The sequence below is a fragment of the Phaenicophaeus curvirostris genome, chromosome 29 (genome assembly GCF_032191515.1).
Source record: "Phaenicophaeus curvirostris isolate KB17595 chromosome 29, BPBGC_Pcur_1.0, whole genome shotgun sequence".
Taxonomy (NCBI): Eukaryota; Metazoa; Chordata; class Aves; order Cuculiformes; family Cuculidae; genus Phaenicophaeus; species Phaenicophaeus curvirostris.
Window position 1 is genome coordinate 1,795,170 of NC_091420.1, and position 22,227 is coordinate 1,817,396.

General features: G+C 63.6%; 2 protein-coding genes across 3 annotated transcripts; both read left to right on the forward strand.

Moving 5' to 3' along the window:
* Positions 1-92: 92 nt before the first annotated feature.
* Positions 93-4,140, forward strand: AQP10 (aquaporin 10). Of its 2 annotated transcripts, none has more exons than XM_069878843.1 (6): positions 93-231; positions 1,828-1,954; positions 2,043-2,180; positions 3,340-3,458; positions 3,536-3,753; positions 3,833-4,140. In XM_069878843.1, the coding sequence occupies exons 1-6, from the start codon at positions 127-129 to the stop codon at positions 4,059-4,061; spliced, it is 936 nt and encodes a 311-aa protein (XP_069734944.1). In that variant the 5' UTR covers positions 93-126; the 3' UTR covers positions 4,062-4,140. The 2 variants fall into 2 exon arrangements, with proteins under 2 accessions (XP_069734944.1, XP_069734943.1); XM_069878842.1 differs by having other exon boundaries at positions 94-231; positions 3,830-4,140.
* Positions 4,141-7,876: 3,736 nt separating this feature from the next.
* On the forward strand, positions 7,877-22,221 carry ATP8B2 (ATPase phospholipid transporting 8B2). Its single transcript, XM_069878706.1, has 27 exons — positions 7,877-8,019; positions 9,690-9,748; positions 10,000-10,113; positions 10,290-10,388; positions 10,960-11,021; positions 11,109-11,181; positions 11,829-11,899; positions 12,046-12,125; positions 12,302-12,460; positions 12,644-12,732; positions 12,807-13,003; positions 13,683-13,891; positions 14,903-14,946; positions 15,024-15,189; positions 15,268-15,456; positions 16,653-16,768; positions 16,880-17,044; positions 17,137-17,248; positions 17,981-18,086; positions 18,917-19,061; positions 19,141-19,324; positions 19,657-19,880; positions 20,172-20,255; positions 20,372-20,617; positions 20,716-20,854; positions 20,944-21,074; positions 21,172-22,221. Exons 1-27 carry the CDS (start codon positions 7,989-7,991, stop codon positions 21,457-21,459), a joined length of 3,582 nt encoding a protein of 1,193 aa, XP_069734807.1. The 5' UTR covers positions 7,877-7,988; the 3' UTR covers positions 21,460-22,221.
* The last annotated feature ends 6 nt before the right edge of the window (positions 22,222-22,227 follow it).

A 22,227-nucleotide genomic window follows, 5' to 3' on the forward strand; every position in this document is an offset into this window, starting at 1 on the left:
GATTAAAGTCTGCGTGTTATCACCCACCCCAGCCCCGGGGCTCATAAAATCGCAGGGGGAAGGAGCCGAGGACGAAGCTGCCGGCCTGACCGAGCTGCCACCGCTCCCCGTTGCCCGGCCGGCCCCATGGCCACCAACTCCATCTTGAAGAGGGCCCGGGCTCTGCTCCGTATCCGGAACCAGCTGGCGCGGGAGTGCCTGGCCGAGCTGCTCGCCGTCTTCGTGCTCATCGTGAGCGGGGCCGAGCGCAGGGCGGTGGGGGGAGCTGCTCTCCGTCCCTCGTTGGGCTTGCGGGGGGGTGTGATTTTTTGAGGTTTGGCCTCCCAGCTGGATGCTGGCCCTGCGGCCCCCTTGGCAGCAGCTCCGCTGCGATAAGGCCGCGGGCGCTGGGATGTGGCACCCGAGGGAGCGGTGCCGGCTGCCACGTGCCTTGACGCCTCCCGCCCCGCTGCAGGCAAAGGTTGCGGCCGCGCAGCCACGCTGGGGCCGTGTCCTGCGTCAGGCTGGCGTCACCCCTTCCCTCTCATCTCCCCAGGTTAATTAATGACTGGTAATTTATTCCCCCTGCTGTCAAAACCACCAGCAGCAGCAGCAGCAACCACCTCCGCCAAAGCCAGAGCTGAGGGAACGGGAGCGGCACTGCGGATGGAGGGCAGGCAGAGGCTCCAGCGCAGCCCTTGCCTCGCTGCCTTCTCCACCCAGGAGCAGCTGCAGGGCCGTGCTGGAGCCACGTCCAGCTCCTCCAGCTGATCCCATGACCGTGTCCTTCCCCTCAAGCTGATCCCACCAGCAGTTCTGGTGGAGCCGTGTCCATCTCCTCCAGCTGATCCCACCGGGGGCTGCGGGGCCGCGGTGGAACCGTGTCTGTCCTCTCCAGCTGATCCCACTAGCAGTTCTGGTGGAGCCGTGTCCATCTTCTCTGCCTGATCCCAATGCTGCTGTTGGAGTGGGCTCAGCACGGGGCCCTGGTGGAACCGTGTCCTTCTCCTCCAGCTGATCCCACCAGCAGCTGCAGGGCTGTGCTGGAACCACATCCATCTCCTCCACCTGATTCCATAAGCGTGTCCTTCCCCTCCTGCTGATCCCACCAGCGGCTGTGGTGGAGCCGTGTCCATCTCCTCCACCTGATCCCACCAGGGGCTGCAGTGGAATCGTGTCCTTCCCCTCCTGCTGATCCCACCAGCAGCTGTGGTGGAGCCGTGTCCATCTTCTCTGCCTGATCCCACTGCTGCTGTTGGAGTGGGCTCAGCACGGGGCCCTGGTGGAACCATGTCCTTCTCCTCCAGCTGATCCCACCAGCAGCTGCAGGACCGTGCTGGAACCACATCCATCTCCTCCACCTGATTCCATAAGCGTGTCCTTCCCCTCCTGCTGATCCCACCAGCGGCTGTGGTGGAGCCGTGTCCATCTCCTCCACCTGATCCCACCAGGGGCTGCAGTGGAATCGTGTCCTTCCCCTCCAGCTGATCCCACCAGCAGTTCTGGTGGAGCCGTGTCCATCTTCTCCGCCTGATCCCACTGCTGCTGTTGGAGTGGGCTCAGCACGGGGCCCTGGTGGAACCGTGTCCTTCTCCTCCAGCTGGTCCCACCAGCAGCTGTATTGAAGCTATGTGGTTGAGTCCCCTTCCCTGGAGGGGTTTAAGGTAGACGAGGTGCTGAGGGACATGGGTTAGTGATTGATGGGAATGGTTGGACTCGATGATCCGATGGGTCTTTTCCAACCTGGTGATTCTATGATTTGTGTCCATCTCCTCCGCCTGATTCCACTGCTGCTGTTGGAGCGGGCTCGGCACGGGGCCCTGGTGGAACCGTGTCCTTCTCCTCCAGCTGATCACGCTAGGCGGCTCGGCACAGACGCTCACCAGCTCCGGAACGAAGGGGAACATCCTCACCTCCAACCTGGCGGGTGCCTTGGCCGTCATGGTGGCCATCTACACGGCAGGAGGGGTCTCCGGTGAGGCCGAATAAAGGCTCCGAACCCCCACCGCCCTCCAGTTCCCCATCCTCGAGGACCTTCCACCCCTCTCCCTGCTCGGTTGCAGGAGCCCACCTCAACCCGGCCTTCTCCCTCGCCATGTGCCTGGTGGAGCAGTTGCCCTGGTGGAAGTTCCCCATCTTCGTGGCTGTGCAGACCTTGGGGGCTTTCGTCTCTGCCGGAGCCGTCTACGCTCTCTACTCCGGTACGGATGGACGTGCTGGGGGTGGCAGAGGCGATCTGCGAGCCCGGACAATGCAGCACCCCCAGATCCCCCACTCTGCACCCCGAGATCCTCCCCCTCTGCACCCCCAGAGTCCCCCAGGACCCTCAGAGTGCCCCAGCACCTCCAGATCCCCCCTTCTGCACCCCCAGATCCCTCCATCTGCACCCTCAGAGGCCCCCAGCACCCCCAGATCCCCCCATCTGCACCCTCAGAGTCCCCCAGCACCCCCAGATCCCCCCCATCTGCACCCCCAGAGTCCCCCAGCACCCCCAGATCCCCCCTTCAGCACCTCCAGATCCCCCCCATCTGCACCCCCAGAGTCCCCCAGCACCCCCAGATCCCCCCCATCTGCACCCCCAGAGTCCCCCAGCACCCCCAGATCCCCCCATCTGCACCCCCAGAGTCCCCCAGCACCCCCAGATCCCCCCTCAGCACCCCCAGAGTCCCCCAGCACCCCCAGATCCCCCCCTTCTGCACCCCCAGAGTCCCCCAGCACCCCCAGATCCCCCCTTCTGCACCCCCAGAGTCCCCCAGCACCTCCAGATCCCCCCATCTGCACCCCCAGATCCCCCCTCAGCACCCCCAGAGTCCCCCAGCACCCCCAGATCCCCCCACCTGCACCCCCAGAGTTCCCCAGCACCCCCAGATCCCCCCATCTGCACTCCCAGAGTCCCCCAGCACCCCCAGAGTCCCCCAGCACCCCCAGATCCCCCCTTCAGCACCTCCAGATCCCCCCCTTCTGCACCCCCAGAGTCCCCCAGCACCCCCAGATCCCCCCTTCTGCACCCCCAGATCCCCCCCTTCTGCACCCCCAGAGTCCCCCAGCACCCCCAGATCCCCCCCATCTGCACTCCCAGAGTTCCCCAGCACCCCCAGATCCCCCTATCTGCACTCCCAGAGTCCCCCAGCACCCCCAGATCCCCCCTTCAGCACCTCCAGATCCCCCCCATCTGCACCCCTAGAGTCCCCCAGCACCTCCAGATCCCCCCATCTGCACCCCCAGACCCCCCCAGCACCCCCAGACCCCCCCTTCAGCACCTCCAGATCCCCCCCATCTGCACCCCCAGAGTCCCCCAGCACCCCCAGATCCCCCCCATCTGCACCCCCAGAGTCCCCCAGCACTTCCCCTGCTCCACAGACGCCATCCGGCACTACAGCAACGGGACCCTCGCCGTCTCCGGCCCCCGAGAAACCGCCTCCATCTTTGCCACCTACCCCGCTGACCACCTCTCCATCTCCAACGGCTTCTTGGACCAGGTCGGGCTTGGGCTTGGCTCCCCCGGCCCCATCCAGCGCGGTGGCGGCGGCGCTGAGCGCCTGCGCTGGCTCCCCAGGTGATGGGCACGGCGGTGTTGATCCTGGGGATCCAGGCCATCGTGGATACGCGGAACAAGGGAATTCCCAAAGGGCTGGAACCCGTGGCCGTGGCTCTCCTGGTCTTGTCCATCGAGGTCTCCATGGGTTCCAACTGTGGTTGCCCCATGAATCCGGCGCGGGATTTCGGGCCCCGGCTCTTCACCTACGTGGCCGGTTGGGGAGCTGAGGTGTTCAGGTGGGTGAAGAAAAGGTGTGAGGGTTTGGGGGGACACCAATTCTGACCCCCACCCATTGTGTCCCGACCCCCCCAGCAGGGGCAACGGGTGGTGGTGGGTTCCGGTGGTGGCTCCGCTGGTGGGAGCCGCGCTCGGCTCCGTCCTGTACCAGCTCCTCGTGGCTTTCCACCACCCCGAGGAGGAGGAGGAGGAGGAGACCCCAGCCCCGCACGGCGCCCTGGTCCTCGTCAACTCTGCCATCCCCCCCGACATCACGGGCTCACCCAGCGAGAAGGACGCCAAGGGGAAGCTGCCCCAGAAGACGTGACGCCAGGGACCCCCGGGCACCATTCCCCCACCCCGCGATCCCCGTTGCTCAATTAAACCAGCCCAGAGCTCCTGGGGCACCCGTGTCTGGAGGTGGGGAGTGTCTGCTGATGGGGGGAGGCTGCCCTTTGGGACCCCCGGGGCTCTTCCTGGGACCCCCCAGAACCCCCCATGTCCCCAGACACTCCCAGGAGTGTTTTTGCAACCCCCACAGACCCCCCCCAAGACCCCTGCGTCTGCCTCTGGGACCACTCCTCCAGGATCCCCCCGACTCCCTCGCACCCTCAGGTTATCCCTGCAACACCCCCAGGAACCCCAGGGCTCCCCAAGGCCCTGGAGCTGCCCCTGGGAGCCCCCTGACCCCCACTGGCTCCCAGAGACCCCTGGAGCTGCCCCCAAGCCCCCTCTGGCTCCCAGGGAACCCCCAAAGCTGCCTCTGAGACCCCTCTGGCTCCCAGGGAACCCCCAAAGCTGCCCCCAAGACCCCTCTGGCTCCCAGGGAACCCCCAAAGCTGCCTCTGAGACCCCTCTGGCTCCCAGGGAACCCCCAAAGCTGCTTCTGAGACCCTTCTGGCTCCCAGGGAACCCCCAAAGCTGCCCCCGAGACCCCTCTGGCTCCCAGGGAACCCCCAAAGCTGCCCCCAAGACCCCTCTGGCTCCCAGGGAACCCCCAAAGCTGCCTCTGAGACCCCTCTGGCTCCCAGGGAACCCCCAAAGCTGCCTCTGAGACCCCTCTGGCTCCCAGGGAACCCCCAAAGCTGCCTCTGAGACCCTTCTGGCTCCCAGGGAACCCCCAAAGCTGCCCCCGAGACCCCTCTGGCTCCCAGGGAACGCCCAAAGCTGCCTCTGAGACCCTTCTGCCTCCCAGGGAACCCCCAAAGCTGCCTCTGAGACCCCTCTGGCTCCCAGGGAACCCCCAAAGCTGCCCCCGAGACCCCTCTGGCTCCCAGGGAACCCCCAAAGCTGCCTCTGAGACCCCTCTGGCTCCCAGGGAACCCCCAAAGCTGCTTCTGAGACCCTTCTGGCTCCCAGGGAACCCCCAAAGCTGCCCCCGAGACCACTCTGGCTCCCAGGGAACCCCCAAAGCTGCCCCCAAGACCCCTCTGGCTCCCAGGGAACCCCCAAAGCTGCCTCTGAGACCCCTCTGGCTCCCAGGGAACCCCCAAAGCTGCCCCCGAGACCCTTCTGGCTCCCAGGGAACCCTCAAAGCTGCTCCTGAGACCCCTCTGGCTCCCAGGGAACCCCCAAAGCTGCCCCCGAGACCACTCTGGCTCCCAGGGAACCCCCAAAGCTGCCCCCAAGACCCCTCTGGCTCCCAGGGAACCCCCAAAGCTGCCTCTGAGACCCCTCTGGCTCCCAGGGAACCCCCAAAGCTGCCTCTGAGACCCCTCCGGCTCCCAGGGAACCCCCAAAGCTGCCTCTGAGACCCTTCTGGCTCCCAGGGAACCCCCAAAGCTGCCCCCGAGACCCTTCTGGCTCCCAGGGATCCCCCAAAGCTGCCTCTGAGACCCCTCTGGCTCCCAGGGAACCCCCAAAGCTGCCTCTGAGACCCCTCTGGCTCCCAGGGAACCCCCAAAGCTGCCCCCGAGACCCTTCTGGCTCCCAGGGAACCCTCAAAGCTGCTCCTGAGACCCCTCTGGCTCCCAGGGATCCCCCAAAGCTGCCTCTGAGACCCTTCTGGCTCCCAGGGAACCCTCAAAGCTGCCTCTGAGACCCCTCTGGCTCCCAGGGAACCCCCAAAGCTGCCCCCGAGACCCCTCCGGCTCCCAGGGAACCCCCAAAGCTGCCCCCGAGACCCCTCCGGCTCCCAGGGAACCCCCAAAGCTGCTTCTGAGACCCTTCTGGCTCCCAGGGAACCCCCAAAGCTGCTCCTGAGACCCTTCTGGCTCCCAGGGAACCCCCAAAGCTGCCCCTGAGACCCTTCTGGCTCCCAGGGATCCCCCAAAGCTGCCTCTGAGACCCCTCTGGCTCCCAGGGAACCCCCAAAGCTGCCTCTGAGACCCCTCTGGCTCCCAGGGAACCCCCAAAGCTGCCCCCGAGACCCCTCCGGCTCCCAGGGAACCCCCAAAGCTGCCCCCGAGACCCCTCCGGCTCCCAGGGATCCCCCAAAGCTGCTCCTGAGTCCCCTCTGGCTCCCAGGGATCCCCCAAAGCTGCCTCTGAGACCCCTCTGGCTCCCAGGGAACCCCCAAAGCTGCCTCTGAGACCCCTCTGGCTCCCAGGGAACCCCCAAAGCTGCTCTGAGACCCCTCTGGCTCCCAGGGAACCCCCAAAGCTGCCTCTGAGACCCCTCTGGCTCCCAGGGAACCCCCAAATCTGGAGTGAAGGGATTGAGAGCTCCCTCAGTCATTTTGGAGATGACACCAAGCTGGTCGGGAAGGCTCTGCAGAGGGACCTGGAGAGGCTGGATCCGTGGCTGAAGCCAAAGGGATGAGGTTCAACACCGCTCAGTGCTGCACTTGAACCACGACAACCTCACGCGACGCTCCAGGCTTGTGGAAAGAGCAGCTGGAAAACTGCCCTGTGGAAAAAGCCCTGGGGGTGCTTGACAGTGGCCAAACATGAGCCAGTGGTGGCCCAGGTGGCCAAGAAGGTCAACAGGATCCTGGCTTGGATCAGCCATGGGGTGGCCAGTGGGAGCAGGGATGGGATTGTCCCCCTTGAAGGTGGCCACACCTTGAATCCTGGTTTCAATTCTGGCCCCTCACTCCAAAAAGGACTTTGAGGGGCTGGAGCGCATCTGGAGAAGGGAACGGAGCTGGGAAGGGGCTGGAGAACAGGGGTTGTAGGAGCAGTGAGGGACCTGGGGATGGTTAGTCTGGAGAAGAGGAGGCTGAGGGGAGACCTCATCACTCTGCGTGGCTACTGGAAAGGAGGTTGGAGCAAGGTGGGTGCTGGACTCTTCTCGCAATGAATAAGTGATGGGATGAGAGGAAATGTGGCCTCAAGTTGTGCCAGGGGAGGGTTGGACTGGACTCTTCTCCCAAGGGCCAGGGGACAGGACGAGAGGGAATGGCCTCAAGCTCCACCAGGGGAGGGTCAGGATGGACATCAGGACAAAATATGTCATGGAAAGGGTGATTGGGCAGTGTCCGAGGCTGCCCAGGGAGGGGGTTGAGTCCCCTTCCCTGGAGGGGTTTAAGGGCCGGGTGGCCGAGGTGCTGAGGGACATGGGTTAGTGATTGATGGGAATGGTTGGACTCGATGATCCGGTGGGTCTCTTCCAACCTGGTGATTCTATGATTCTATGATTCAATGATTAGGAAAGATTCCTTCACTGCCAGGGTTCTCAGGCAATGAAAGAGGCTGCGCAGGGTGGTGGTGGAGCCCCCATCCCTGGAGGGGTTCAAGAGCCAGGTGGATGAGGTGCTCAGGGCTGGTTCGGTGGCGAACAGGGCTGGTGGGACCCCAAGATCTCAAAGCTCCTTTCCAATTCTGGAGCGAGTGCAGAGAAGAGCAACGGAGCTGGGGAGGGGGCTGGAGAAGAAGAGGAGCGGCTGAGAGAGCTGGGGGGGTTCAGCCTGGAGAAGAGGAGGCTGAGGGGAGACCTCATTGCTCTCTGCAACTCCCTGAGAGGAGGTTGTGGAGAGGAGGGAGCTGGGCTCGATGATCCAGTGGGTCTTTTGGTGAAGGGGAAGGCTCTGGGCCTCCGGGGCCCATGAGGGCGGAGAACGCGGGAAGGCGGATTGGGGAGGGGGGGGGGGGCGGCGCTGCCTTTCCCTCCCTCATTCCCGTTTCCCCGCCCCCGGGGCCGCCCCCGGTCCCGGTTCCCCGGTCCCGCCCCCCCCCCCCCATCACTTCCGCCGCGGCCATGGGGCGCTGAAACGGCGGCAGCGGCCTCCCCGGTCCCGGCCCTTCTCCCTCCCCCCTACACCCCGGCCCCGGCCCCCGGTCCCGGCCCCCCCGGCCGCCCCTCCCCATGGGCGGACATGGAGCGCTGCGCCCCGCGCCCGGCGGCAGGTGAGGAGGGGGGGTGAGGCCTGGAGCCCCCCCGGGAACCACCGGGATCGGCCCCGGGAAAAGGCCCCGCGGGGCTCCGGTGGGGAACGGCGAGGGTGGAGAGTTGGGGGGGGGCGGGGATGAGGAGGGGCTGGGGGAGGCTGGAGTGGGGGATCTGGGGGTGCAGGGGGGGTCTGGGGGTGCAGAGAGGGGGGTCTGGGGGTGCTGGGGGGGATCTGGGGGTGCAGAGAGAGGGGTCTGGGGGTGCTGGGGGGGTCTGGGGGTGCAGAGAGGGGGATCTGGGGGTGCAGAGGGGGGATCTGGGGGTGCTGGGGAACTCTGGGGGTGTTGGGAGACTCTGGGGGTGCAGAGGGGGGATCTGGGGATGCAGAGGGGGCATCTGGGGGTGCAGAGGAGGGATCTGGGGATGCAGAGGGGGCATCTGGGGGTGCTGGGGGGGATCTGGGGGTGCTGGGAGACTCTGGGGGTGCAGAAGGGAGGATCTGGGGGTGCTGGGGGGGATCTGGGGGTGTTGGGAGACTCTGGGGGTGCAGAGGGGGGATCTGGGGGTGCTGGGGGGGATCTGGGGGTGTAGAGGGGGGATCTGGGGGTGCTGGGGGGATCTGGGGGTGCAGATGGGGGGGATCTGGGGGTGCTGGGAGACTCTGGGGGTGCAGAAGGGGGGATCTGGGGGTGCAGAAGGGGGATCTGGGGGTGCTGGGAGACTCTGGGGGTGCAGAAGGGGGGATCTGGGGGTGCAGATGGGGGATCTGGGGGTGCTGGGAGACTCTGGGGGTGCAGAAGGGGGGATATGGGGGTGCTGGGGGTGATCTGGGGGTGTTGGGAGACTCTGGGGGTGCACAGGGGAGATCTGGGGGTGCACAGGGGGGATCTGGAGGAGCTGGGGGTATCTGGGGTTGCTGGGAGACTCTGGGGGTGCAGAAGGGGGATCCGGGGGTGCTAGGGGGGATCTGGGGGTGTTGGAAGACTCTGGATGTGCAGAGAGGGGATCTAGGGGTGCAGAGAGGGGATCTGGGGGTGCACAGGGGGGATCTGGGGGTGCACAGGGGGACTCTGGGGTGCAGAGGGAGGATCTGGAGGAGCTGGGGTGGCTCTGGGGGTGCACAGGGGGGATATGGGGGACTCTAGGGGTGCAGAAGGGGGATCTGGGGGTGCACGGGGGGATCTGGGGGTGCTGGGAGACTGGGGGTGCAGAGGGGGGATATGGGGGTGCTGGGAGACTCTGGGGGTGCAGAGGGGGGATCTGGAGGAGCTGGGGTGGTTCTGGGGATGCTGGGAGACACTGTGGGTGCAGAAGGGGGATCTGGAGGAGCTGGGGGGGATCTGGAGGAGCTGGGGGGGATCTGGGGGTGCACAGAGGGGATCTGGGGGTGTTGGGAGACTCTGGGGGTACAGAAGGGGGGATCTGGGGGTGCACAGGGGGGCTCTGGGGGACTCTGTGGGTGCAGAAGGGGGACCTGGGGGTGCTGGGAGACTCTGGGCGTGCAGAGGGGGGGATCTGGAATTGCAAAGAGGGGTTTGAGGGCATGAAGTGGATGTGTCAGTGTGTAGTGGGGGGCTCTGGGGGTTCAGGGGCTCTTGTGGGCCCGGGGGGGCTCAGGGGGGACTCTGGGGGTTCAGGGGGGGCTCTGGGGGCGCGGGGGTGGGGTCTGAAAGGTGCTGTGTTGCAGAGGAGGAGCGGCGGGTGCGAGCCAACGCGCGGGAGTACAACGAGAAGTTCCAGTACGCGGTGAGTCCAGTACACGGGGGGGGCTTGATGCTGCCACCCAGACGCTCCGGATGGAGCCGCAGGAGGAATCTTTGTCCCTGGGTGCCAGTTGGCAACTGAGGTGGAGGAATTGGCTTCTCGAGGAAGCTGAGATGGAGTTAGAGCAGGGGTGGGAGCTGGGAGGGCTCCTAAATTAGAGGCTGTGGTGATGCTGGGGGGGCCGCGTGGCTTTGGTGACTTCTAAACCCCCTTTTCACCCCGTCTGTCCGCAGAGCAACTGCATCAAGACCTCCAAGTACAACATCATCACCTTCCTGCCTGTCAACCTCTTCGAGCAGTTCCAGGAAGTGGCCAACACTTATTTCCTCTTCCTCCTCATCCTGCAGGTGAGCGCTGGGGTGTTCGGGGAGGTGGATGGGGCCCCCCTACGCTCCCCCTTCCCTTGGTGGGCAGCCAGGAGGGCCCAGGGCGCGTCCTACCTCTGGGAAGCGGTGGGTTTGGCACGTGGAATTGGGACCTGGGGCTGTCCTGGAGCGTGATAACTCCCATTCCCTGTTCCCAGCTGATCCCGCAGATCTCCTCGCTCTCCTGGTTCACCACCATCGTGCCTTTGGTTCTTGTCTTAACCATCACAGCCGTCAAAGATGCCACCGACGACTATGTGAGTGGTCCTGGCTGGGAACGGGATTTTGGGGCTGGGAACGGGATTTTGGGGTTGAGAACAGAGTTCTGGGGCTGGGAATGGGGATGCAACCCTGCTCCAGGCGTGCAGTGCCTGGGATTGGGGTCTTTGTGGGGCAAGGGAGGTGGGATCCTGTCCCCAGAGGAGCTGACACTGGGTTGTTTAGCCCGGAGAAGAGGAGGCTGAGGGGAGACCTCGTTGTTCTCTGCAACTCCCTGAGAGGAGGTTGTGGAGAGGAGGGAGCTGGGCTCTTCTCCCAAGGGCCAGGGGACAGGACGAGAGGGAATGGCCTCAAGCTCCACCAGGGGAGGGTCAGGCTGCACATTAGGAAAAAAAAATTCATAGAAAGGGTCCTTGGGAACAGGCTGCCCAGGGAGGGGGTTGAGTCCCCTTCCCTGGAGGGGTTTAAGCGCCGGGTGGCCGAGGTGCTGAGGGACATGGGTTAGTGATTGATGGGAATGGTTGGACTCAATGATCCGATGGGTTTTATCCAACCTGGTGATTCTATGATTCTATAATTCTATGATTCTCTCGTCCCGTCTGCATCCAGTTCCGCCATAAAAGTGACAACCAGGTGAACAACCGGCAGTCTCAGGTCCTGATCGGCGGAATGTGAGTGTGGCAGGCGCTGGAGCGTGGGGCAGGGGCAAAGCAAGGCTGTCAGCTCCTGCCTAACTCCACTCTGTGCTCCCTCTGCAGCCTCCGGCAAGAGCAGTGGATGAACGTCCGTGTTGGAGACATCATCAAGTTGGAGAACAACCAGTTTGTGGCGGTGAGTGCAGCCTTGAGGCAGACATAGCGGCGCACGGGGACGGCAGCTCGGTGTGGTGCTGCACCCGCTCTGCTTTTGTGCCCCTTCCATCACCTCCCAGGGTGGAGATGGTGGTGACTTCCCAGCCTGGCAGTTGCAATTTGGGACTTCCAGTATGGAAAGGGGCTCCAGGAAAGCTGGGGAGGGGCTCTTGATTAGGGAGCGCAGGGAGAGCACGAGGGGAGTTGTTTTGAGCTGAAAGGGGGGAGATTGAGATGAGATTTGAGGGAGAAATGGTTTGCTGTGAGGGTGGGGAGCCCAGGTTGCCCAGAGCAGTGGTGGCTGCTCCATCCCTGGAGGGGTTCAAGGCCAGGTTGGATGGAGCTTGGAGCCCCTGATGCAGTGGGAGGTGTCCCTGCCCATGGCAGGGGTGGGACTGGATGGGCTTTGAGGTCCCTTCCAACCCAAACCATCCCATGATTTAGGTCTTAGCATTTGAGCTCTGGGAATGTGGGTGATGGTGTCCAGGCCAGGGTGCTTGCAGTGCCCTGCTAAGGACACGCAGCTCTGGAGACCCTGCTCTCCTCTGGTATCCGAGGGCCAGGAGCTTCCCTGGGGAACGTGTGGGGCCTCCAGCATCTGCACAATCCTTGTGTCTCTCCTGGCAGGCCGACCTCCTTCTCCTCTGCAGCAGCGAACCCCACGGCTTGTGCTACATCGAGACGGCGGAGCTGGACGGGTGGGTAGTGCCTGCTCGCCTCGGGCACCCACGAGCCCTTGGCGAGAGGCAGGGCAGGAGCTGCTGGGCACCTGGAACTGGGCAATATCCGCGAACGCCCTCCCTTCGAGGCTAAAACACCTTTTCTGGTGCCTCTTTGCCCCCAGAGAGACCAACATGAAGGTGCGCCAGGCCACCCCCGTCACCTCGGAGCTGGGGGACATCAGCAAGCTGGCTCAGTTTGACGGTGAGTGCTGGGGTTGGGTCATCTGCAATGGAAGCAGGTGGGCTCCCTCCTCCAGCACCTTGCGTGGGTCCATCCTGTAGTGACCAGGCGGATCTGGGGATGGTGCTGGGAGCGCTGGGATGGAGCTGGCCCCATGGAGAAGGCCCTTTTACAGCTGAGCCGTCCTCTGTGCCCAGGTGAGGTGATCTGTGAACCCCCCAACAACAAACTGGACAAGTTTGGTGGGACGCTCTACTGGAAAGACAACAAGTACCCGCTGAGCAACCAGAACATGCTGCTGCGGGGCTGCGTCCTGCGCAACACCGAGTGGTGCTTCGGCCTCGTCATCTTTGCAGGTGGGCTGGGAAGCTGCCACCGCCGCCACGGTGCCGCGTGGAAAGGAGAGACCCCACTGATTCCCTTCCCTCTCTCACCCCACTGATTCCCTTCCCTCTCTCACCCCACTGATTCCCTTCCCTCTCTCACCCCACTGATTCCCTTCCTTCTCTCACCCCACTGATTCCCTTCCCTCTCTCCAGGGCCCGACACAAAACTGATGCAGAACAGCGGCCGCACCAAGTTCAAGCGGACGAGCATCGATCGGCTGATGAACACGCTGGTGCTCTGGGTACGCAGAGGGGAGATCTGAGGGAAGGCCGGCTCCGGATCAGTTGAGGCTCTGATGTCCCATCGTTTTCGCAGATCTTCGGGTTCCTGGTGTGCATGGGGGTGATCCTGGCCATCGGCAACGCCATCTGGGAGCACGAGGTGGGCGTCTGCTTCCAGATCTACCTTCCCTGGGACGAGGGGGTGCACAGTGCCTTCTTCTCTGGCTTCCTCTCCTTCTGGTCCTACATCATCATCCTCAACACTGTGGTGCCCATCTCGCTCTACGTGAGGTAGGGCAGGAGCTGAGGGGCCGGGCCGGGCGAGGGGCGTTAGGGGTGGCCTGTGGGGAAGGGAGATGGGAGCGGAGACCCACGGGGAGAGCTGTGTGCGTGGGGTGGGTGTGCAGGCTGCTCTCTTGGCCACGGGCCACGTCTGCCCTCGGGGATACCCCAAAACCTGAGACCCCGTGGGTCCCTCGGGGTGTCCCCGGCTGTGTCTGTCTGGCTGCTCGCCTCTCCCTGCCCTGGCTGCATGCCGGTTATTTTGCTCTGCCCTCCTGCAGCTCCCAGGCTCCTGCACTGTCCCTTTCTCTCTCTCTTTTAATTTCTCTCTCTTTTCGTTCCCCAGCATGGGTTCTGTCACCCTTAGCCCCGAGGTAAGAACGTGTCGCCCCCACCCCTCCCGTTAGCTCATTGCTGTCTGTCCTGGGGACCGGGGAGGGGGTTTTGGGGTGCGTAGGTGTGCGAGATGCTCGGGGTGCCCTGCTGGCTGCCCCCTCGGGGCCAGCCCCGTGTCCCCAGCCCTGGCTTGGCACTGGCTGTCGGTAGGAGCGGGTGCGGGCCCAGCCTTGTCTGCCAGCAAGCGGTGTGGGGGCCCTGGGGGCTGGGGTGCCCCAGGGGCGTTTTTGGGGGCCTGGGGTGGGTGTGTGTGTGCCTGGCCCCAGTGACACTTGGCTGTCCCCCCTCGCAGCGTGGAGGTGATCCGTCTCGGGCACAGCTACTTCATCAACTGGGACAAGAAGATGTACTGCGCCAAGCGCCGGACGCCAGCCGAGGCCCGGACCACCACCCTCAACGAGGAGCTGGGGCAGGTGGAGTACATCTTCTCCGACAAGACGGGCACCCTCACCCAGAACATCATGGTCTTCAGCAAGTGCTCTGTGAACGGGCACAGCTACGGTGAGCGCAGGGCACCGACATCGGGCGGGGGCTGCCTGCGGGGTCTGAGGGCACCCGCTCCCCTCATAGAGTCACAGAATCACCAGGTTGGAAAGGACCCACTGGATCAGCGAGTCCAACCATTCCCGTCAATCACTAACCCGTGTCCCTCAGCACCTCGTCCACCCGGCCCTTCAACCCCTCCAGGGAAGGGGACTCAACCCCCTCCCTGGGCAGCCTCGGACACTGCCCAATCACCCTTTCCGGGAAAAAATTCTTCGTAACATTCAGCCTGACCCTCCCCTGGTGGAGCTTGAGGCCATTCCCTCTCGTCCTGTCCCCTGGCCCTTGGGAGAAGAGCCCAGCTCCCTCCTCTCCACAACCTCCTCTCAGGGAGCTGCAGAGAGCAATGAGGTCTCCCCTCAGCCTCCTCTTCTCCAGGCTAAACCCCCCCAGCTCTCTCAGCCGCTCCTCTTCTTCTCCAGCCCCCTCCCCAGCTTCGTTGCTCTTCTCTGCACTCGCTCCAGAGCCTCAACATCCTTCTTGTGGGGAGGGGCCCACAACTGACCCCAGGATTCGAGGAGCAGTCTCCCCAGGGCCGAGTCCAGAGGGAGAAGAACCTCCCTGGCCCTGCTGGCCACGCCGGGTCTGATCCAAGCCAAGATGCCCTTGGCCTTCTTGGCCCCCTGGGCCCCTGCTGGCTCATGTTCAACCAACATCCCCAGGTCCTTCTCCTCCAGGCACTTTCCAGCCAGACTTCTCCTAGTCTGGAGCTGCTCAGGGTTGTTGTGCCCCAAGGGCAGGACCCGCCATTTGGCCTCGTTAACCCTCCTGAGAGCCTTTGGGGGATGAGATGTGGCCGAGGGCAAGGGGGCTGAGCCATGATGTGTGTGCACCTAGTCCCCTCCTGAGAGCTTTTAGGGGATGAGGGGGGCTCGGCCGTGGTGTGGGTGCACCCGGTCCCCTCCTGAGAGCCTCTGGGGCACAGCGCTGGGTCCCTCTCCTGGTTTAACCCCTCACCCTGGTTCACAGGTGACGTGCAGGACGTGCTGGGTCCCAAGGCGGAGCTGGGCGAGGTAAGGGTGCCGCAGGGCCGGCGCCTCGGCCGTGCCGTGTGCCGCAGCCGGGTAACCCCTATCCCTGCCCCTCGCAGAGGCCGGAGCCGGTCGACTTCTCCTTCAACCCGCTGGCCGATCCCCGGTTCCAGTTCTGGGACCCCAGCCTGCTGGAAGCCGTCAAACTGGGAGACCCCCACGTGCACGAGTTCTTCCGCCTGCTCTCGCTCTGCCACACCGTCATGTCTGAGGAGAAGAGCGAAGGTGGGTGCGGAGAGCAGGATGTGGCCCCGGGCGGCTCCGGGCGCGGCGCTGGCTCTGACCCTGCTGCGCTGTCCCCAGGGGAGCTGTTTTACAAGGCTCAGTCCCCGGATGAGGGAGCGTTGGTCACGGCTGCCAGGAACTTCGGCTTCGTGTTCCGATCCCGCACTCCCAAGACCATCACGGTGCACGAGTTGGGTCAAGCCATCACCTACCAGCTGCTGGCCATCCTGGACTTCAACAACATCCGCAAGCGCATGTCTGTCATCGGTGAGGTCCTGGGCACGGCACAGGGGTGGTGGGGCCAGGAGGGCAGTGGTGGGGCTTGAGAGGACCACGATGGGGCCAGGAGGGCAGTGGTGGGGCTTGAGGGGACGACGATGGGGCCAGGAGGGCAGTGGTGGGGCTGGAAGGGACCACGATGGGGCCAGGATGGCAGTGGTGGGGCTTGAGGGGACCACGATGGGGCCAGGAGGGCAGTGGTGGGGCTGGAGGGGACCACGATGGGACCAGGAGGGCAGTGGTGGGGCTTGAGGGGACGACGATGGGGCCAGGAGGGCAGTGGTGGGGCTTGAGGGGACCATGATGGGGCTGAGAAGGTGGTGGAGCTTGAAGGGACCACGATGGGGCTGAGAAGGTGGTGATGGGCTGGGAGGGGATCACGATTTGGGCTAGGAGGGTGGTTGTGGGGCCGGAAGGAACTGTGGTGGGACTAAGAACAGCAGCAGTGGGGCTTAAGGGACCACAATGAGGCCGGGAGGGCAGCCTGGGGGCTGGAAGGATGGTGATGGGGTCAGGAGGATGATAATGAAGCTGGGAATGGAACATGATGGGATTGGGAGAGCAGCCTTGGGGCTGGAAGGATGGTGATGGGGTCAGGAGGATGATAATGGAGCTGGGAATGGAACGTGATGGGACTGGGAGGGCAGCCTTGGGGCTGGAAGGATGGTGATGGGGTCAGGAGGATGATAATGGAGCTGGGAATGGAACGTGATGGGACTGGAGAGCAGCCTTGGGGCTGGAAGGATGGTGATGGGGTCAGGAGGATGATAATGAAGCTGGGAATGGAACGTGATGGGACTGGGAGGGCAGCCTTGGGGCTGGAAGGATGGTGATGGGGTCAGGAGGATGATAATGGAGCTGGGAATGGAACGTGATGGGACTGGGAGGGCAGCCTTGGGGCTGGAAGGATGGTGATGGGGTCAGGAGGATGATAATGAAGCTGGGAATGGGATGTGATGGGACTGGGAGGGCAGCATGGGGCTGGAAGGATGGTGATGGGGTCAGGAGGATGATAATGAAGCTGGGAATGGAACATGATGGGATTACGAGGGCAGCCTTGGGGGCAGGAGGGACTGCGGTGGGACTCGCTGGCTGCAGAGACGTTGTGTGGTCATGGCTGGGGGCTGGAGCAGGAGCTGCTCCTGCATCTCTACTCCAGGCAACTCTTTCCCTGGTCCCCGCAGTCCGCAGCCCCGAGGGCAAGATCCGGCTCTATTGCAAAGGTGCCGACACCATCCTGCTGGAGCGCCTGCACCCCGTCAACCAGGACCTCAGCAACGTCACCAGCGACCACCTCAACGTGAGCGGGGCAGGGGGCTCCCGGGAGCACGCAGCCTGGCTCCCCGGGGTCACTCAAGGTCTGGGGCCACCATCGGGATCTGCCTCGGCGTCTGACTCTGTCCCCTCGCAGGAATACGCCGGCGAGGGCCTGCGGACGCTGGTGCTGGCCTACAAAGACCTGGAGGAGACCTACTACAAGGACTGGGCGGAGCGGCTGCGCCGAGCCGGCAGCGCCACGGAGGCACGTGAGGATCGCCTGTCCCGGCTCTACGATGAGGTGGAGCATGATATGATGGTAGGAGGGACTGGGGGGCACCAGGGCGGGCAGGAGGCATCTGGGGGGCAGCCCATGCTGACCCCCCCTTCCCTCCTGTTCGCGTCCCCCAGCTGCTTGGAGCCACGGCGATTGAGGACAAACTGCAGCAGGGGGTCCCTGAAACTATTGCTATCCTGACGTTGGCCAACATCAAGATCTGGGTGTTGACGGGGGACAAACAGGGTGAGGCTTTGCTGGGGTTGGGGTTTGGAGAACCGTGGAATGGTTTGGGTTGGAAGGGACCTCAAAGCCCATCCGATCCCACCCCTGCCATGGGCAGGGACACCTCCCACTGCATCAGGGGCTCCAAGCCCCATCCAACCTGGCCTTGAACCCCGCCAGGGATGAGATCTGGGGGATCTAATTGATGTCAAGCAAGAATCATGGAACTATGAGATGGTTTGGGTTGGAAGGGACCTCAAAGCCCATCCAGTCCCACCTCTGCCATGGGCAGGGACACCTCCCACTGCATCAGGGGCTCTAAGCCCCATCCAACCTGGCCTTCAACCCCTCCAGGGATGGGGCAGCCACGGCTTCTCTTGGCAACCTGGGCCAGGGCCTCCCCACCCTCACAGAAACACTTTTTTCCCTCCGATCTCATCTCAATCTCCCCTCTTTCAACTCAAAACCATTCCCCTCCTCCTCTGCCTGCACTCCTTGATCAAGAGTCCCTCCCCAGCTTTCCTGGAGCCCCTTTCCCTACTGGAAGCTGCTCTAAGGTCTCTCCAGAGCCTTCTCTTGTCCAGGCTGGACAGCCCAAACTCAACCTGGCCTTGCATGGGAGGTTCTCCAGCCCTCAGATCGTCTCCGTGGCCTCCTCTGGATTCACTCCAACAGATCCATGGGCTGGGGGTGGTGGGGCAGACGCTCCCCGCTGAGCTGACCGTGGCTCAGCTCCTGCTTTCCCATCCCCAGAAACGGCTGTGAATATCGGCTACTCCTGCAAGATGCTGACAGACGACATGACGGAGGTGTTTGTGGTGACGGGCCACACCGTGCTGGAGGTGCGAGAGGAGCTCAGGTGAGGGTCGGGGGGCGGTGCCCGTGTGGGGCAGAGCTTCGTGGAGGAACTGGGGGGTGTGGGAAGTGCCCTGAATCCTTGAGGTACAGGAGCGACGCTCCAGGCTTGGGGAAGAGCAGTTGGAAAGCTGCCTGGTGGAAAGGGCCCTGGGAGTGCTGGTTGACAGTGGCTGAACATGAGCCAGCAGTGGCCCAGGTGGCCAAGAAGGCCACCAGCATCCTGGTTTGGATCAACCATGGGGTGGCCAGCGGGAGCAGAGATGGGATTGTCCCCTTACACTCAGTGCTAGTGAGGCCACACCTCGAATCTTGGGTTCAGTTCTGGGCCCCTCACTCCAAGAAAGATCTTGAGGGGCTGGAGTGTGTCCAGAGAAGGGAACGGAGCTGGACAAGGGGCTGGAGAACAGGGGTTGTGGGAGAAGCTGAGGGACCTGGGGCTGCTTAGTCTGGAGAAGAGGAGGCTGAGGGGAGACCTCATCGCTCTCTGCAGCTCCAGGAAAGGAGGTTGGAGCCAGGTGGGTGCTGGGCTCTGCTCCCAAGTGATGGGATAAGAGGGAATGGCCTGAAGTTGTGCCAGGGGAGGGTTGGATTGGATATGGGGAAAGATTCCTTTACTGAGAGAGTGGTGAAGCCCTGGCAGAGGCTGCTTGGGGCAGTGGTGGAGTCTCCATCCCTGGAGGGGTTCAAAAACCCTATGTCTGTGGCACTTCAGGACGTGGTTTGGTTGCCACGGGGGAGGAATTAGACTGGATGAGCTTCATGGTCGTTTCCAACCTTAATGATTCCATGTTCTCTGAATCAGAGCCCCCTGACCCCTCTCTTTGTATTCAGGAAAGCCCGGGAGAAGATGGTGGATGGGTCGCGCTCCATGGGCAACGGCTTCTCCTACCAGGAAAAACTCTCCTCCTCCAAGCTCACCTCTGTCCTAGAAGCTATTGCGGGAGAATACGCCTTGGTCATCAACGGGCACAGCCTGGTAGGGACCTGGGGGCCTGGGGCTGGCCGGGGCGCCGTGCCCAGCCGTGGATTGTGTCCCCACTGTCCCCTCCTTGCAGGCCCACGCGCTGGAGGCCGACATGGAGGTGGAATTCCTGGAGACAGCCTGTGCCTGCAGGGCTGTCATCTGCTGCCGCGTCACGCCCTTGCAGAAGGCGCAGGTGGTGGAGCTGGTGAAGAAGTACAAGAAAGCGGTGACCCTGGCCATCGGCGACGGCGCCAATGATGTCAGCATGATCAAGAGTAGGTCCTGGGGGCTCGGGGAGGAACAGATCCGCCCTTGTCCCATCCTGGAGCCCGTGGTAGCCTCTCTCCTTGCCCTCCGTGCCCCGCAGGAGTGCAGTCCCGCTGCAGGAGGCCACCCTCCGTCCCCTGGGCTCCTGGCAGAGCCCTCCTCATTCCAGGGAGGGGGTTACATCACCTTCCCTGGAGGGGTTTGAGGGACTGGTGGACGAGGTGCTGAGGGACGTGGGTTAGTGATCGATGGGAATGGTTGGACTCGATGATCCGGTGGGTCTCTTCCAACCTGGTGATTGTGCGATTCTATAATTCTGTGTGTCTTCTTCCCTTCGCAGCTGCCCACATCGGGGTGGGCATCAGCGGGCAGGAGGGCATCCAGGCCGTGCTGGCCTCCGACTACTCCTTCTCTCAGTTCAAGTTCCTGCAGCGCTTGCTTCTGGTGCACGGGCGCTGGTCCTACCTACGGATGTGCAAGTTCCTCTGCTACTTCTTCTACAAGAACTTTGCCTTCACCATGGTCCATTTCTGGTTTGGTTTCTTCTGCGGCTTCTCGGCGCAGGTGGGTTGGTGGCTCAGGGAGGGTCTGCCTGCAGGAATCCTCTCCCCAGAAGGTCGCCCTGGGCTCCCTGCAGGGCCTCATCCTGCGATCCCAGAGCCTGGGCTCCCTCTGGAGTGTGTGGTGGGTGTGAGGAACCCGTGTGGCCAGGGCTGCTGGGCGGTGGCAGCAGCACCCGGTGCTGCTCAGGTTGGGCACCCAGGGGTGGTGGGGATGGAGGAGGCAGCTTTCCTGTGGGCGCAGGGCCGTGAGGGCGTGGGGCTGGCATCCCCCTGAGTGCTCCGTTCCCTGCAGACCGTGTACGACCAGTACTTCATCACGCTCTACAACATCGTCTACACTTCGCTGCCCGTGCTTGCCATGGGGGTCTTCGACCAGGTATGGTGGGGGGCAAGGTCCTTGGGTGCACGAGGAGCTGATCCTCCCCTCCTTGTCCCTCCATCTTCAGCCTGTTGGGGCTGGAGGGAGTTGCCCAGAGTCCCCTGTGCCCTCAGGACGTGCCAGAGCAGCGGAGCATGGAGTACCCCAAGCTCTATGAGCCGGGGCAGTTGAACCTGCTCTTCAACAAGCGAGAGTTCTTCATCTGCATCGCCCAAGGCATCTACACCTCCGTCCTCATGTTCTTCATCCCCTACGGTGTCTTCGCCGACGCCACTCGCGACGATGGCGCCCAGCTGGCCGACTACCAGTCCTTCGCTGTCACCGTCGCCACCTCCCTCGTCATCGTTGTCAGCGTGCAGGTAGGGAGGCACCCGCTCGGCTTTGTCGCGGAAAGGTTTGGGTCCCATCCTGCCTCCGTGACCGTTCCTCGAGTCCTTCCTCTTTCTGCCTCCACCAGATCGGGCTGGACACGGGCTTCTGGACGGCGATCAACCACTTCTTCATCTGGGGCAGCCTGGCTGCCTACTTCGCCATCCTCTTCGCCATGCACAGCGATGGCCTCTTCCAGATGTTCCCCAATCAGTTCCGCTTCGTGGGTGAGTCCCAGGGTGCCCGAGCGGTGCCCCAGGCCCCGGCCGGGTCCTGCCGCGGCCGAGCCCTGCCTGGATCCCGCTTGTGCCCCCAGGTAACGCGCAGAACACGCTGGCCCAGCCCACGGTCTGGCTGACCATCGCCCTCACCACTGTGGTTTGCATCATGCCCGTCGTGGCCTTTCGCTTCCTCAAGCTGGACCTGAAACCTGAACTCTCGGACACAGTGAGAACGCGGGGGCCACGGGGGATGGATGTGGGGGTGCCCCATCCCTTTGGGGATGGTGAATCCCGCGAGTCCCTCACCTTGTCCCCATCCCCAGGTGCGCTACACCCAGCTGGTGCGGAAAAAGCAGAAGACCCAACACCGGTGCATGCGGCGCGTGGGCCGCGTGGGCTCGCGCCGCTCTGGTTACGCCTTCTCCCACCAGGAAGGGTTTGGGGAACTTATCATGTCCGGCAAGAACATGCGGCTCAGCTCCTTGGCCCTTTCCAGCTTCAGCGCCCGGCCCAGCGCCGGCTGGATCGAGACTCTGCGCAAGAAGAAAGGCAGCGACGGCAACGCCGCCGGCAGCCCCAGCGCCGCCGCCGAGAAGATGCTCAAGGTGTGAGGCTGGAGTTGGGGGGGGGTCACAGCCCTTCCCACGCAGCCCCCGTCGCCCCCCTGCAATCAAACCCGACTCCTTTTCTCGGGGTTGGGGGTCCTGGGGAAGGAGCGGGGGGGTCGTTGACGCCCTGGTGCTGTGGTTCGGAGGAAGCCGGACTCTTGCAGCGCAACCAAAACAATCCTGGGGAGGGACGGACAGACAGACGCTGTCCCAGCAGCCCCCCCTGGGCTGCTCTTTGGTCAGTATTTCCCTTCCCCAGAGCTCCAATCCCCCCCCACCCCGATCACAAGCGAATGTATCACGCCCGAGCTCGGGGAGCGGGGAGGCTCGAGTGTGCCCCCCCCTCACCCTCGTGTCTTCTTTTGATATAAAAAAAAGGTAAAAAAAAACCCAAAAAAAAAAAGGAGGAAACCCCCCTCCAAGTTTACAGAGCGATGTTGGGTTGGGTGAGAGGGCAGGTATGTGGGGGGGGTGGGAGAGCAGCATCCTGCCCCCCCCAACCCCCCTTATTTTTTTGGGGGGGTTCTGGCTGGGAAAAGGGGAAGCGTTTGGAGCCGCAGCTTGGGGGGTTGGAGGCCGCTGTGATTCACTCCCACGCCAAGGTCTTGCACAACCTTCGGCCTCTGCTTCCTCCTCCTCCTCCTCCTCAGCTCCCCGGCGCCTGGACCCTCTCCTGGAGCTGGTGGGGGGGGGGGATCAGGCTCCAGGGCCCCCGCTCCTTGATACCAAAGAGGAAACTTGTTCAGGATGGGCTTTTGGAGGCTCTTTTTG

Bases quoted from the DNA above. Each gene is read 5' to 3' on its own strand.
- AQP10 (XM_069878842.1), top strand. From the start codon at position 127: ATGGCCACCAACTCCATCTTGAAGAGGGCCCGGGCTCTGCTCCGTATC. The intron at 1,955-2,042 runs GTGAGGCCGAAT...GCTCGGTTGCAG, and splicing joins CACGGCAGGAGGGGTCTCCG to GAGCCCACCTCAACCCGGCC. The intron at 2,181-3,339 runs GTACGGATGGAC...CCTGCTCCACAG, and splicing joins CGTCTACGCTCTCTACTCCG to ACGCCATCCGGCACTACAGC.
- ATP8B2 (XM_069878706.1), top strand. From the start codon at position 7,989: ATGGAGCGCTGCGCCCCGCGCCCGGCGGCAG. The intron at 16,769-16,879 runs GTGAGCGGGGCA...GTCCCCTCGCAG, and splicing joins TCACCAGCGACCACCTCAAC to GAATACGCCGGCGAGGGCCT. The intron at 17,249-17,980 runs GTGAGGCTTTGC...TCCCATCCCCAG, and splicing joins GTTGACGGGGGACAAACAGG to AAACGGCTGTGAATATCGGC.